Raw genomic sequence first — 14,133 nt, 5'->3', positions numbered from 1 at the left:
CGGTGAGATGGTTTGGGGGACAGAAATTCCACGGTCATTTCTTTCATGAGGTGACAGCCTTGATGAAAGCCACTGGCTCTGAGACAGATAACACATTCTATTGTTATCTCCTTAGCTTTTGTCATATTAGACGCAGTCATCTATCAGGGGGCCCAAAAGGTGGGATTCAGGGCAGCATAATATACAATGGAACAGGACAGGGCAAAGACAGAGAAGTCTTTAGCACAGGACATGGACCTGTTAGGTGCTCAGCAGATATGCGGACAGATATGTACAAACAGAATAAAACACAGGGTAATTCCACAGTGAGGGCACTAAGATTAAGGAGGTCTGGGAAATGGCTTCTTGCAGAAGGTTGGACTTTAGCTGAGACATGAAGAAAGCCAGAGTAAGAGGTGGGAGGTAAGAGTGTTCCAGGTGTGGGAGGAGGGCCCAGGAGTCCCTCCTCATATTTCTAATATCACATGGCCTAGATCTCTCCTTTTGCTCTTATCACATTCTATTTTGCATTATATTTAACTTAGCATATGTTTCATCCCCTACTCCCTCCTAAATTGTAAGTTACTCCCCTTAAAGAGGGGACTATGCTGATTTTTGTCTGTTTAATCTTTGATGTTAGCAGTTAGCACAGGGCTCTTTGTACACAGTGCCTAATAAATGTTTACTGAATTGAAGCGGTCACTTGTACTTTACAACAAAAGTATATTGAAGCCAGAACAGAAAACCTATGTATTGTTGTTTCTAGTTCAGGGCTTTTCTTTTTTTTTTGATACCATCTTACCATCAATTAATCGGTCCCTGAAAAATGCCTTTTTCAAACAGTTCAAGAAACACCTTGCAAGAGAAAAATCTGATTTATCACCCTTAAGTTATATCTGCCAGTAGGGGGTAACATGGGTATTTATCGGAACAAAATAAGCCAAGGAAGCTTTTTGTGTGTTTCTTTTCAATGAAAGGAGCAAATCTGAAAAGAGAATTCATGGTTCAGGAAAATACATTGGGCCTCCTTAACTGGTGGTGAGTGATAAACTCAGTCCATGTGTCTGCTAATTAAATTAGGCTTTGTACCTATGCTGATGAATTTCAGTTAGGAGGTACTTATTTTAATTTTCCAGGTATTCAACTAAAACAAAACACATACTCAATAAACCAGTATAGCAGTGAGAAATTGTAAGAAGTGTGTAAAATCAGATTCTTATTTTTGCCTCTTTCAGGAGGCATTTTTAAAACACTGTATCTCTTGATTTTGCCCATGTTGGAAGCTTGGGGGCTATTCAGAGGCCTGATCCTACTGTTGGCTGGCCTGAGAACTTTGACCTGCTTCATTCTGAACTTGGATTGATCCTAGGGGCTCAGCATATTGGTGCTGAGCTTTGTGAGAGCATGGGTCAGTCTAGCCCACTGCAGTCCAGAACTTCTGAACTCAAGAGATCCTCCAGCCTCAGCCTCCCTGGCAGTGGTGCTGTGGCTCAAATGAGATAATGGATATAAAATATCTTTGAAAACATGACAATTTTCTATAAATGTCAGTTATTATCATTATTTATTAGCTCGAAATCACCAGATCTCCAAGTCTGGTGAAAACTTGATTCCCTGCTGAACTCAAATGATGCTTATAGAACAATATAAAGGTGCGCTGGTAATTGTTGAATAATCAGGCTCTCCCAGAAAAAAAGTATGCACACACATTTTTAAATTTAATCTGAATGTATTAATACTCTCTTAAGCCTAGATAATCAACAAAACAACCAAGCCATGATTTATAGACTTGCTGATTTCTGAAGTGTAAATGTTCACACTGAAAATTTAACAACCAACTCCCTAAGCTGGTTAGAGCTGAGTCCAGTAAACCCCTGCTCCCTGATAGTAAGAATTACAGGTGTGGTCACACTTGGCATGTTGTTCCTTGTGCAGGTATTTCATTATGTCTGTCTCTCTGTGACCTCATTTGGGGTTTTCTTGGCAAAGATATTGTATTGGTTTGCCATTTCCTTCTCCAGCTCATTTTACAGATGAAGAAACTGAGGCAAACAGGGTTAAGTGACTTGCCCAGGGTCACATAGCTAGTAAGTGTCTGAGGCTGGATTTGAACTCATAAAGATGAGTCTACCTGACTTCAGGTCCAGCCCTTTATCCACTGCTCCACCTAGCTGTCTGGTAAGAGGCATATTTAAAGTGAAATGCTGCTGTATGTATACATTTAATTCCTTCTTAAATATTAAGCCTTATTCCCCAACCAACTTTTTATCTAGAGAAGAGCAATGAGTGGTTGAAATTACACTGGGTTTTTGATAAATACTGGGCTCCTGTCCAGTCTCTACTACTTAGTAAATATGTGACTCTGGAAGTCATTTAAATTCTCAGACCCTCAGTTTTCCTATGCATAAAATGAGTTTTCATGTCTCATATGGTTATTTCCAAGAAAAATACTTAGAATCTTGTAATTAGTTATAGCAGAACTATTATTCATCATTATTAATAACTTTTCTTGCCCTGAACCTGTTCATCTCCTATCTGGACAGCTGGGGATTTCTTATCATTGAACAGCTGGACACAGAACTCTGTTTCCTTAATTAACCTTGGCTATCAAAGCTATCAAAACTGACTTCTGTTCACTACCTCCCACACCTCAAGGTCAAGTAGATTAGAAGAGAGCTATGGGCAAATCCTAACCTCTCTGGACCTCTGTTTTATTGGGTCAGTAGATAAAGATTTGGGCTTAGGGTCAAGAGAATCTTAGCTTGTTCTTTGTCCCAAAGTTCTTTCTAGCACTAACATTCTATGTCAGAATCTCAGGATTGGAAGGGACTTCAGAGGTCATAATCTGTCCTATGGCTAATCTACAACATTCCTAGCAAGTGGTCATCCAACCTCTGCTCAAAGACCTCTAGTGAACGGGAGTTTACTATTTCCTGAGAAAGTACATGCTATTTGTAGACAAAAACTCAAAGCCTCTAGAGCCCAACCTAGAACTCTACCTGTTTGCCATGTGAACCTTCCCTGGAAGTCGACAGAAGTGCTAGTCCTATTAAGACCTAGTCAGAGAGCATAACTTACACTGAAGTCACCAAGCAGTTGCATATTATGTGCCTACTATAAATTTTGGCTCCAAATTACATATATTTTAATATGTGGTAAAATCCCTGAAGAAAGGGACAGAAATTTTCCCCCTACAACACCACCACCACCCCCCTCAACTTCCTGGTTTCAGCTAAAGCTCCCTATTGTGCACTCAGTAAAACTCAAACTCTCCAGCTAAGCATTCAAGGACCTCCAAAATCTGACTGTACCTTACTATTCCAGTCCTATCTCCTTCAACTTTCCTCTATGTACTCCACAAGATACAGTACCCGTTTAGTGATTGAGGCTAGGTAAAAATGAGGCAAAGAATGGCCATTTTTACCTAGTTAAAAAAAATCAATCTGAGAGGAGAAGACCCTCAGGGTTTCTGGCCAAAACAGAAACAATTGCTATTTACACTCACTCTGAGCCATCAGAATCCAAACAATGACCAAGTGAGCTTTGGGCTGGGACCTATTTTTGTCTAATGAAAAAATCAAGCGAGTCAGTGATTTGGGTTTAAGCATGGTCCACAAAAAAAGAAATCTAGTCTATAAACCCCAAGATATCTTGCTACTTTTCAGCAATCAATATTTATATTCCTTTAGGCAGAGAATCTGCAGGTAAAGGTATGATTCCCTATGTTGACAGAGGGAGAGGAGGGAAGGAAGGAGGAAGAGGAAAGAAGGAAGGAGGAAGAGGAAGAAGGGAAGGAAGGAGGGAAGGAAGGAAAGGAGGGAGGGAGGAAAGAAGGAAGGAACAAAGGGAGGGAGGAAGGAAGGAAGGAACAGAGGGAGGAGGGAGGGAGCTCATTGCTCAACTGGAAATGGCCAGTTGGGTCACCAGTGGGGCAGCTGTTACTACTCACGGGTTGTTGTTTGTCCTTTAGTCTTGAAGAGGACCATGACATCAAGAAGGAGATGGCATGACTTGCAAGTGAATTGGATTTAAGTGTGCAAAGTCATCAGCCTCACTCTTTCCTCTGGAGTCATCTGGGTCCAATGTCAAGATATGGATCAAGACAACTGGAGATGGCCCCTTGGACTTTTTAAACTAAGGCCCTTCCCAGGTCTCCGTTTGTTGTCACCCTCTGCACTCTACTCCCTTTTGGTACACATGTGAATAGTATGTATATGTGTGCCTGATGTCTCACAAGATTATTCCCCCCTAGCTGCCTCGTCATTCATTCACTCCTCCACCTTTTGCAGCCTGGCTTCTGATTTCACAACTCTCCCAGATTTGTGCTCTCAAAGCTCCCCTATAGCACCTTAACTTCTAAATCTGATGACATTTTCCCACATCTTTGACCTTTCTTTGGCCTTTCTCCAGCATTTAACTCTGCTGACCATGCCTTGCCCTTCCTTTTCATTCCTGCTTTCCCCTCTTTTCACTCCCCCCCACTCCCTCCCCCCATGCCCCACTTACTCCCTAACAGGTTCCTCTAACTCTAACCTCTCTCTTCTAGGATCTGTCTTTCATACAGCTAACAAAAATCTTTCTCCCCTATAGTTCACATCTTTCTGGTCACTCCTTGATCAAAAAACCTCAGTGGCTCCCTATTAGGTCTGGATAGAAAACAAATTTGTCTGTCACTTAAGGCATGACATGTGCTGACTCCAGCCTGGGTTTTGAGGATTTATTTCCTTTCCCTCAATGTTCGAGACAAACTGGGCTACTAGCTGTTCCTCAAACTCAGCAGGAGGATTTTTGGCTTCCACACATCTTTGCAGACTGTCTCCCACGATTAGAATATCCTCCTTTCTTATCCCCAGTTTTTAGAATACTTTTCCCTCCAGGCTTAGCTTAATTTCTTTGTTCTCCATGAAGTATTCCCTGTTCCAGCCCCAACACCAGATTTCAGCTGAAAATGTTCCCTTCCTCCACACATTTCATAGAGTGCTATATCTGAATCTCTCTTTTGCCCCCATGTACTAGCACTTCCCCCAATAGATTTTGTCCCATAGATGTATGATGCTCAACTACATATATGCTGCTCCCCAAAGATAAAAGGTAAACTTTTTGAGGTCAGGAACTATGTCATTTTATGTCTCCAGAGCCTAAATAGGGCCTTGTATATAGTGTGCACCTAATCCATATTTGATTAATCACACTGAATTGGATACCCCTATAACGGACAGTTTCTCTGAGATTATAGTTGGAAAATAATTTCATCTATTAGAAAAAAATGATGGATTTGGGGTTTTAACATCTGGGTTCAATCTTTAACCCCACACCACCCCTACCGCCTCATTCCCCCAGCACACTATTACTTAGCAGCTGTGTAAACCTGTTAAAATGATTCAATCTCAAAGGATATAATGTGATACAGTGGAACAAGTCCAAGATTTGCAGAGTATCTGGGCTCAAACCCTAGATGCACATATTTGTGACCTTGGGCAGGTCACTTCACTCACTAGGCCTCAGTTTCTCCATTTGTAAAATGAAGGGATTGGACTAGACAGCCTCTGAGTTCCCTTCAAACTCTATATGTAGGATTCTATGATATTTCAGCCTCAATTTACTCATCTGTAAAAAAAGGAATAATTGTACTACCTCATAGGATTGTCAGAATATTAGAGCTAAAATGGATCTTAATGATATCCTAGTCCAACATTCCTTAACTTGGGGTGCATGGACTTTTTCTTCTGATATTTGATAACTATTTCTCTATGATTGTTTTCTCTGTAGTCCTCTGTATCTTGTTTTATACATTTAAAAACATGATTCTGAGAAGTGGTTCATAGGTTTCACTAGGCTGTCTAAGACATCCAGGACATGATGAAGGTTAAGAGCTCCGACTGTAGTCCAATGCCCTCCTTTCACACACTGAGAAAGTCTCCCCACAGGAGGATGTGACTTATCCAAAGATAGACAACTCTCTGAAGCACTCACAGGACCAGAATCTATGTCCATCCATGAGCAGATTACAAATCACCGAGTCCAAAGCCACAATATGTGTTCAGATGGGAGAAGTTTGCATACCAGAAGTAGTTTTTGTGATGGTCTTTTGGGATTTTTTTTTGTGTGTGTTATATCACATTACTTTCTGAGGGACAAATAACAATATATGTGAAAGTTATTTGTAACCATAATTCATTCAATGTAAGCTGCTATAAAATTAATAATTACTTTCTTACTACTGCTATATTATTAACAATAGCAATAATAACCACTATCTAAATGCCTGGTCTCTTAATAGCCAAGGTCTCAGGACCCCTAGTATGAATAGGTCCTCTATTTCAGAGCCATAACTACGGCAAGGTGATGGGGTCTTGCCATAGGGCATGACATTTATAGGATGCCAAATTTAAAAGACACTGATAACATTTGGAATAGATTAACAATGTAGAAACAGCAGAGTGCAGCATTTATGCATCAAGAATAATTAGTTCAAATAAGAAACTATCAGGGGAATTCTTCCTACCTCCCCCCCCCCGCCCCATCCCCAACCCAATCCTACCTCTCACCCAAGATACAGGTTGTAGTGCTTGCATAGGATACAAATACGCCTAATTAAAGCTCTGCTAGGTTACTTTCCCTTCAGCTATGTTCCAGCCAATTGTTGAGGCAGGAAGCTGCTTTCTATCTCTTTTATATACTTCATGGAATTCTAATCACTTCTTTCAAAAGGAAAACTTCAGTCAGCATATTCTCAGGGTTGGCACAGGTGCCCTCCTTGGTCACCATGTCTTCTCACCATGGTTCTTCCCCCGGGTGTAGATAAAACTCCCACATAACCCAGACTCAAACACACACACACACACACACAGCACTTGGAAATACACCAGAACTTTTCTAATTTTGTTTCCAAAGGGCAGGAAACCAGGAGAGTATATGAAATGTTGCCAAAGACTGATTTTTGCCCTTTTTTGGTATCTTCAGCACTTTGTATCATGCCCAGTAGGTAGCAGGACCTTTATAAATATTTGTTGACGTGACATGATATGTGAGACACTCCCATAGATTTGACTCCTGGGTCTCCGTTGCTTGGCCCTACATACCAATAGTCCTGGGCTCCTGTCTTGTTTTTGCTTCACACATTCTCTGTACTTTACAGTGACTGAGTTCCTTCAAACAACAGATCAGTAGGTCTTCCCTCAATCTGTTGTCTTCCTTAAGTAACTGGGCTAGTATGGCCCCAATCAAAATTGAAGTCAATTGACCCACTGCATCATGGTGGTGGCCTCTTCTGACTGCCACATTTCTCACCTCTGATCTTCCCCACCTCCTTACTCCTCCACCCTCCTCTATTCCCAAACTACTGATTTAGATTTACAAATTGTCAGAGCTGGAAGAGATTATGTGGAAGTCAAGGGTTCTTAATGTGAGGTTTAAGAACTTTTTTAAATTTTTAATATTTTCATTATTTTATTTTAATATAATTGGTCTCCTTCATAACACTGGGTATTGTTTTTTCTGAGAAGGGGTCCAGAGGTTTTATCATGCTGCCATAAAGGTTCCATGATACACAAAAAAAGGTTAAAAACTCCTGGTTTTAGGTCTTTCTGGAAACAGACAAGATCTGCTTTCTTCCCAGTCCTGTCTCATTCAGTGTGATATAGTAGAAATAACACCAGCTTTGGAATTTACTAACAATATGACTTTGAGAAAGTCATTGTACATCTTTGTGTGGGGAAGAGGATAGGGGTGGGACCCTTGCCTGACTTAAATATTCCAGCTCAAGTCATTGGGTACTCGCCTCCTTCTTTTTCCCAGTATAACAAATTCAGAATTGGAAAATTAGAGAAGGAGGGACCTTAAGGATTATCTAGTACAACCACTCTTCCCCATTTTACAGAGGATAAAACCAGGGAGGTGAAAAGATTTACCTAAGGTTACAAAATAGTTTATAGTGGACTTCACCAAGCTACCTCTTTTTACCTAGAAAACTCATAAAATCCTGGAGCTGGAAGGGACCTAAAACATAATGCAGGTGAACAACCTCATTTTATAGAGGAGGAAACTGACAGATCATGTGATCTTCTCAAAGACCATTTCCTATGCATAGCCAGTGCCTTGTACCTACTTAATAAATGCTTGTTGAATTAAATTGAAGCAACTTGATTAAAGTCACATAATGACTTAGTGGCAGAGCTAGGGTCTTGGGATGATTTTCAAGAAACCCAGAATGGAGTTGCCAAATATACAATGGACCTAGGAGGAAATCAATGACTGGCTTGCCACTTCCTCCTTCCTCTCTCTCTGTCAGTTTGCTATTATTTCTCAGATTTTTCCTAACATCACCAGCATAAATATTTGGATTGTGAACACAAATTTTCCCTTCTTCCTCCCAACATATACCACTAACCTTCCCCTTCCTCAATGAGATTAACTGTGATCATTGTTGACAAATTCTAAAAATGTAATGTAGCATAGGCATCTCTAGGAGGTACTTACTTTTCTCTGTTGAAGATGATAAATTCTTTCCTCACTGTTTCTAAACACTGCTGTAGGTGTCCATTCTTTCAAAGTGTCAGGAAGAGGTTGATCATAAGTGAAAGAAAACAATCATGGAGACAAAAAAGAAAAAGGAACCCGTGGTGAGTAGAGAATTCATTATTGACTCAAATAAGAGATGGTTTCAGGGGAATGAACTAAGGAAATGGGACAGAGTTTGGGATTTTAAAGAGCAATTGTGGTCCAAATTCATCCCAGGGACCTTTGACCTCTTTCTTTCCAGAAGCCAGGCTGTTGATGATTACATGACTATTGCAAATAACTTTAAAAAACAGGGAAACTCTACTGCTGGTGATTTTGATTTCTTGACATTTAGAATTTTCATTGGACCAAATTACTCTGTATTGATGGCATGCAAATCTGTGAAGTAAGGGTAGATTTGTGTGACAGAATAGCAGTCAGGATTCATCAGTGCTCCAGACAAAGGAAGACAACACATGAAAAAAAATGTTGGCCTCTTGCCATTGGTTGTGGGGACCCTGATGTGCTTCTGCTTTGCAATATGTTGTCTTTCAAAGGTTGTAATACTTCTTTTAATTATAGCTTCAATATAATGATTCTTTGAATTTTCCCCAAACTTAATGTGATAGCTTTGGAGAGTGATTGTATTTTTGGACAGCAGGTTGGTCGTTCCTGGTATAAATGGGAAGAATGACATTTGCTTTCCTCATTCAAGAGCATGAGTCTTTAAAAATAATTTGTTCATGAGAAGTATTTGTCTTACCATACTTTTGTGAACTACTCTCTGTCCCTCCCCCTCAACAACAACAATAAAAAGACAACTAGTGGTTATTTATTGGTGACTCTAAACATTACCATTTATGTTTAATTTGAGGTAACTGTGAAAATAAAGTGACACATTGTATCTGTAATGACTCACTTTGATATAGACTGGGCTCCTCTCAGCTATGTAAAGTTATAAGACAACTCCAAAAGACTCATGATGGAGAGGCTTATCCACATCCAGAGAAAGAACTACAGAGTCTGAATGCAGATTGAAGCAAATTACTTGATCTCTCTCTTTTTGTTGTTCATTCTTTCTCACTGTTCAGTCCATTGGTTATAATTCTTCTTTACAACTTGACTAACGTTTAGTGTGAAGGTATTTGTAGAACCTGTATTAGGTTGCATGCTGCCATGGCGTGTAAGCGGGGAGGAGAGTGAGGGAGAGAAAATTTGGAACTCAAGGGATTGTGAAACTGAATTTTGTAAATTAAAAGTAAATAAATGCAATATGGAAAAAAAATAAAGTCACAGTGTGTCCAGAAATTCAACCACATTGTGGTATTGTAGCCCTAGGCCTCTGGTGGGTCCCAGGCAGTTAAGGGGTAGAGTAGATAGAACACTAGACCTGGAGTCTTGAAGACTGAGTTCAAATCTGGTCTCAGACACCTACTGTGCGAGCCTGGGCAAGTCATATAACCTGTTTGCCTCAGCTTCCTAAATTGTAAGAAAGAGATAATGACAGGACCTAGCTCACAGAGTATTTATGAAGATCAAATGGGATATTATTTGTAAAGTACTTTACACAGTACCTAGCACTTAGTTAAGTACTATATAAATGTTTATTCCTTTCCCTTCCTTCTTCCCCCGGATGAAATCACACCTCTTCCTACTACCCAAACCAAGGGTAAAGATACTGAGCAGCCATCTGACTATTCACTTCTGTTGTTGTCCCAGCATTTCAGGAACAGCAATGGGCCTTTCTCCTCCAACTGCAAGGCAGAATCACTGGAGAAGAGGAGGAGGGGGAGGACGTATTTGGCATTTTCCAATGTTTCTTTATTCCCTGTCACTGGCTAGCTGAGCTATCAATCAACATCAGACTCATCAGTGCAGTAGAATTAAAACATTAGTTAGCTGAGCTGTCAGTCGACATCAAACCAATTAAGTAAAGCCTAATGACCAATTAAAATAGTCTGTGATTGGTTTGATGCTGATCAGTCAGTAACAACTGAGGAAAGAGGGAAACAGCATAGCCCCCTCTTCTTATATTTTTCTTTGTCCCACAATAATTCTGGGGCTCTGTTAATAGAAATTCTGGCAAATGGCTAGAGTATGACTGGTCTAGACAAGTCCCCTTAAATTGACCAAAACATCAACTTTGTTTTCTTTTGCTTTTTGCATTTTTGGAGGGCAATTGGGGTTAAGTGACTTGCCCAAGGTCACACAGCTAGTTTTTGTGTTAAGTGTCTGAGGCTGGATTTGAACTCAGGTCCTCCTGACTCCAGGGCTGGTGTTCTATTCATTGTGCCACCTAGCTGCCCCACCAACTTTGTTTTAAACAAGGTTTCCCTTAGTCTTGGACCTTCATTTGAAGAAGGGATAAAGAGGACCCTGCCCTCCATCCACCAGAACCCAGCACCTACCAGGGCACAGCTTTCTTTCCCTCCGTCTTTGGATTTGTTTTTGGCGAGCCTCTTCTTCTTTTTATGAAGGGGTTTAGATTCTAGAATCATTTCCTCTAGTTCAAAAGTTGGATCACAATTCAGCCTCCCCTTCTGTTACCAAAGCAGAAAACAAACAAAAATGTTCTTATGAAACTTAGATCATTAGTTTCAATGAGTAATAGTGCTCCACGTGAAGGCTTTTAGCACTTTCTATGGTATTTTGATAAACAGCCAAATGGAGTCTCCAATATTACCACCAAAAAGAGCTAACTAGAGAATAAGAGCCACTTGGATTTTAGCCCTCATCCAGGTTTAGCAATAAAAGCCTGAGGAAGGAGAATTCAACAACTCTGGGACACCTGTACTCTATTAACATCCATTGGCAAAAGCACACGCAAGAGTGAGAGCAATGGACCATCACCACTTCAAGACACTTAGAACAATTGGATTTATTCTTTGGCAACTCAGGAAGGCTTACTGAGAACAGAACTCTTCATGATTTCAATGCCACAAGAGAGTGAAATGAGTTGGGAAACAGGTCCAAACTAAGCTGCATCTATCACTAGAGACACAGTCAATGTTCCTACAGCTTAGGGTCATGGAAAGAGCTTTGCCCTTGGAAGCACAGAATCCCAAAATCTTAGAGTTGGAAGTGAACTCCCAGGCCATGTAGGCAATTCAGATATGAATAGGAATTATTTCTAAGATGTTACCAGTATGTGGCCATTGGACCTTCCAGTGAAGAACCATAGTGAAAGACCTGTACTATCTCCTAAGGTAATCCATTCTACTTCTGGAAAATATTAGATATCAGGAAGTTTTTCTTTAAATTGGGGAAAAATTGCCCATGGATTTGCCCTCAGGGACAAACAGAATAAGGGCACTCCCTAAATCACTAGGTAATAACTAGGTAACCTGGAGTCAGGAAGATCTGAGTTTAAATATGATCTCAGATGCTTATAAATTGTGTAATCCTAGACAAGTCACTTAACCTCCATTTGCCTTGGTTTCCTTATCTGGAAAACTGGGATTAACAAGTAAAGAATTGAAAATACCAAAAAAAGTGAAAGCATATCTTCAATTAAGCCAAAGTCTCCTGTGAACTTCCTGAGAACAGGGTGTTGGAGAATTTCCTCCTTCTCAAATACCCAACTAAGCCTAACAATGGAAAAGCCCAAAGATGACAGAGAAAAGTTGGGAAGTTGCCTGATCTCTTCCCAGTTTCCCTCTGCATCAATGTGAAATCAAGCCTCTAAAAGAATTCTGGAGCAACAGAATCCAAAAAAAATGGAATGAAACAATTTTCCAGACCAAGATAACTTAAAAGACTCCAGGAAAGGTATCTCTCACTTGGGTAAAAGGTGAGTGTGGCCTAGTATAGGTGGTGGGAGGCTCTTTTCCATGACACAGATCAGTAGCCCAGGCCCCATGGTTCTGACTCAGCAGGCCAGTGCCACAGCAAACCGGCTGTGAGGCTGTTGACCTCAATGCAGCAGGCAAACTGATAGGCCCAGAACTCATGGCACAGCAGGCACAGCTAGGCCAGGCAATTCTGGCACAGAGGGCAAGATGCCAGTTCCAAAGGCCCTTGCACAGAAAGTAAGTGACTAGGTCCCTGGCCCCCAGTGCAAGAAGCCTGGGACAGTGCCCCCTGTAACCTAGCTGGAAAGCTCAACTTTTAAAAAAAAAAAAGCAAAAAACAAACAAACAAACAAAAAAACAAAAACAAAAGAGAGCCTGACCAGGGAAGATCAAAATAAACTCAGACAAGGACAACAATGTCAAAATGCTTACGTGCAAGCCTCAAAGGGGAATATGAACTGGTCTCAAACCCCAAAAGTCTTCTTGGAAGAGCTCAAAAAGCATTTTAAATATCAAGCAAGAGAGGTAGAAGAAAAATTTAACAAAGAAATGAAAGTTATGCAAGAGAATTTTGAAAAAAGTCAACATCTTGGAAAAGGAAACACAAAAATTTACTAAAGAAAATAAGTCCTTAAATAATAGAATTGGCCAAATTGGAAAAAAAAATATCTACAGAAGAAAACAACTTCTTTAAAAGCAGAATTGGACAAATGTAAAAGAAGAAATAAAAGCTAACTAAACAAAATAGTTACTTGAAAATGAGAATTGGTCAAGTGGATGCTAATGACCCTATGAGACATGAAGAATCAGTTGAATAAAATCAAAAGAATGAAAAAATAGAAGAAAATGTAAAATACTTCATGGGAAAAACACATGACCTGGAAAATAGATCCAGGAGAGATAATCTAAGAATTACTGGACTACCTGAAAGCCATGATCCAAAAAGGAGCTTGGACAGCATATTTCAAGGAATTATCAAAGAAAACTGCCCTGATATCCTCGAACCAGAGGATAAACTGGTCATTGAAAGAACCCACTCATCACTTCTTGAAACAGATAACAAAATGAAAACTCCAAGAAATATTGTAGCCAAATTCCAGAACTATCAGATCAAGGAGAAAAATGTTACAAGCAGCCAGAAAGAAAAAAAAAAATTAGATATCAAGAAGCCCTGCTTAAGATTACACAGGATTTAGTAGCTTCTCTGTGCAAGGACTGGAGGGCTTGGCATATGACTTTCCAGAAGGCAAAAGAGCTTGGATTACAACCAAAAATCAACTACTAAGCAAAATTAAGCATAATCTTTCAGGGGAAAAGAAATTCATTCAGTGAGATAGAGGACTTTCAAACTTTCCTGATAAAAAACTCAGAATTGAACAGAAAATTTGATCTTCAAATACAAGACTCAAGAGAAGCATAGGAAGGTAAACAGGAAAGAAAAAAAACCATGGTATTTAATAAAATTAAGCTTTTTACATCCCTACAAAGGAAGATGATACCTATAACTCTAAAAAACTATATTTCTATTAGGGCAGTTAAAAGAAATATACTTATAAAGAGGGTGTGGGTATAAGTTGACTTTGATGTGATGATTAAAAAAATAATTTAGGAGTAAAAAAGGATTGTATTGAGAGAAGAGGAAAAGGGGAGGCAGAATGGGGTAAATTATAACAAATAAAGAGGTATGAAAAAAACCTATTACAGTAGAGGGAAAGAAGGAGTGGGTGAGCATTGTTTAAAACTTACTCTCATCATATTTGGCTCAAAGAGAGAATAACATACACACTCAGTTGGGTAGAGAAATCTATCTTACCCTATAGGGAAGTAGAAGGCAAAATGGGAAAGAAAAGGGAGGAGGGGGCTG

At 39.8% G+C, this 14,133-nt stretch overlaps 1 protein-coding gene across 1 annotated transcript in view; it reads right to left on the bottom strand.

The window, feature by feature from the left end:
* Positions 1 to 14,133, bottom strand: part of STK32B (serine/threonine kinase 32B) — a 378,978-nt gene that overhangs the window by 6,182 nt on the left and 358,663 nt on the right. The window contains exons 10-11 of the mRNA XM_069074008.1: positions 10,887 to 11,018; positions 8,458 to 8,522 (exon numbers count right to left, since the gene is read on the bottom strand). Of these exons, the coding sequence (XP_068930109.1) occupies positions 8,458 to 8,522; positions 10,887 to 11,018 (197 nt within the window). The remainder of the gene's footprint in view (positions 1 to 8,457; positions 8,523 to 10,886; positions 11,019 to 14,133) is intronic.

The sequence above is a fragment of the Petaurus breviceps genome, unplaced genomic scaffold, assembly GCF_028583685.1.
Source record: "Petaurus breviceps papuanus isolate PSGF00001 unplaced genomic scaffold, PetGlider_PUasm1.0 140, whole genome shotgun sequence".
Lineage (NCBI taxonomy): Eukaryota > Metazoa > Chordata > Mammalia > Diprotodontia > Petauridae > Petaurus > Petaurus breviceps.
Note: the sequence above shows the minus strand (reverse complement) of the source record. Positions and strands in the feature narration are given on the sequence as shown.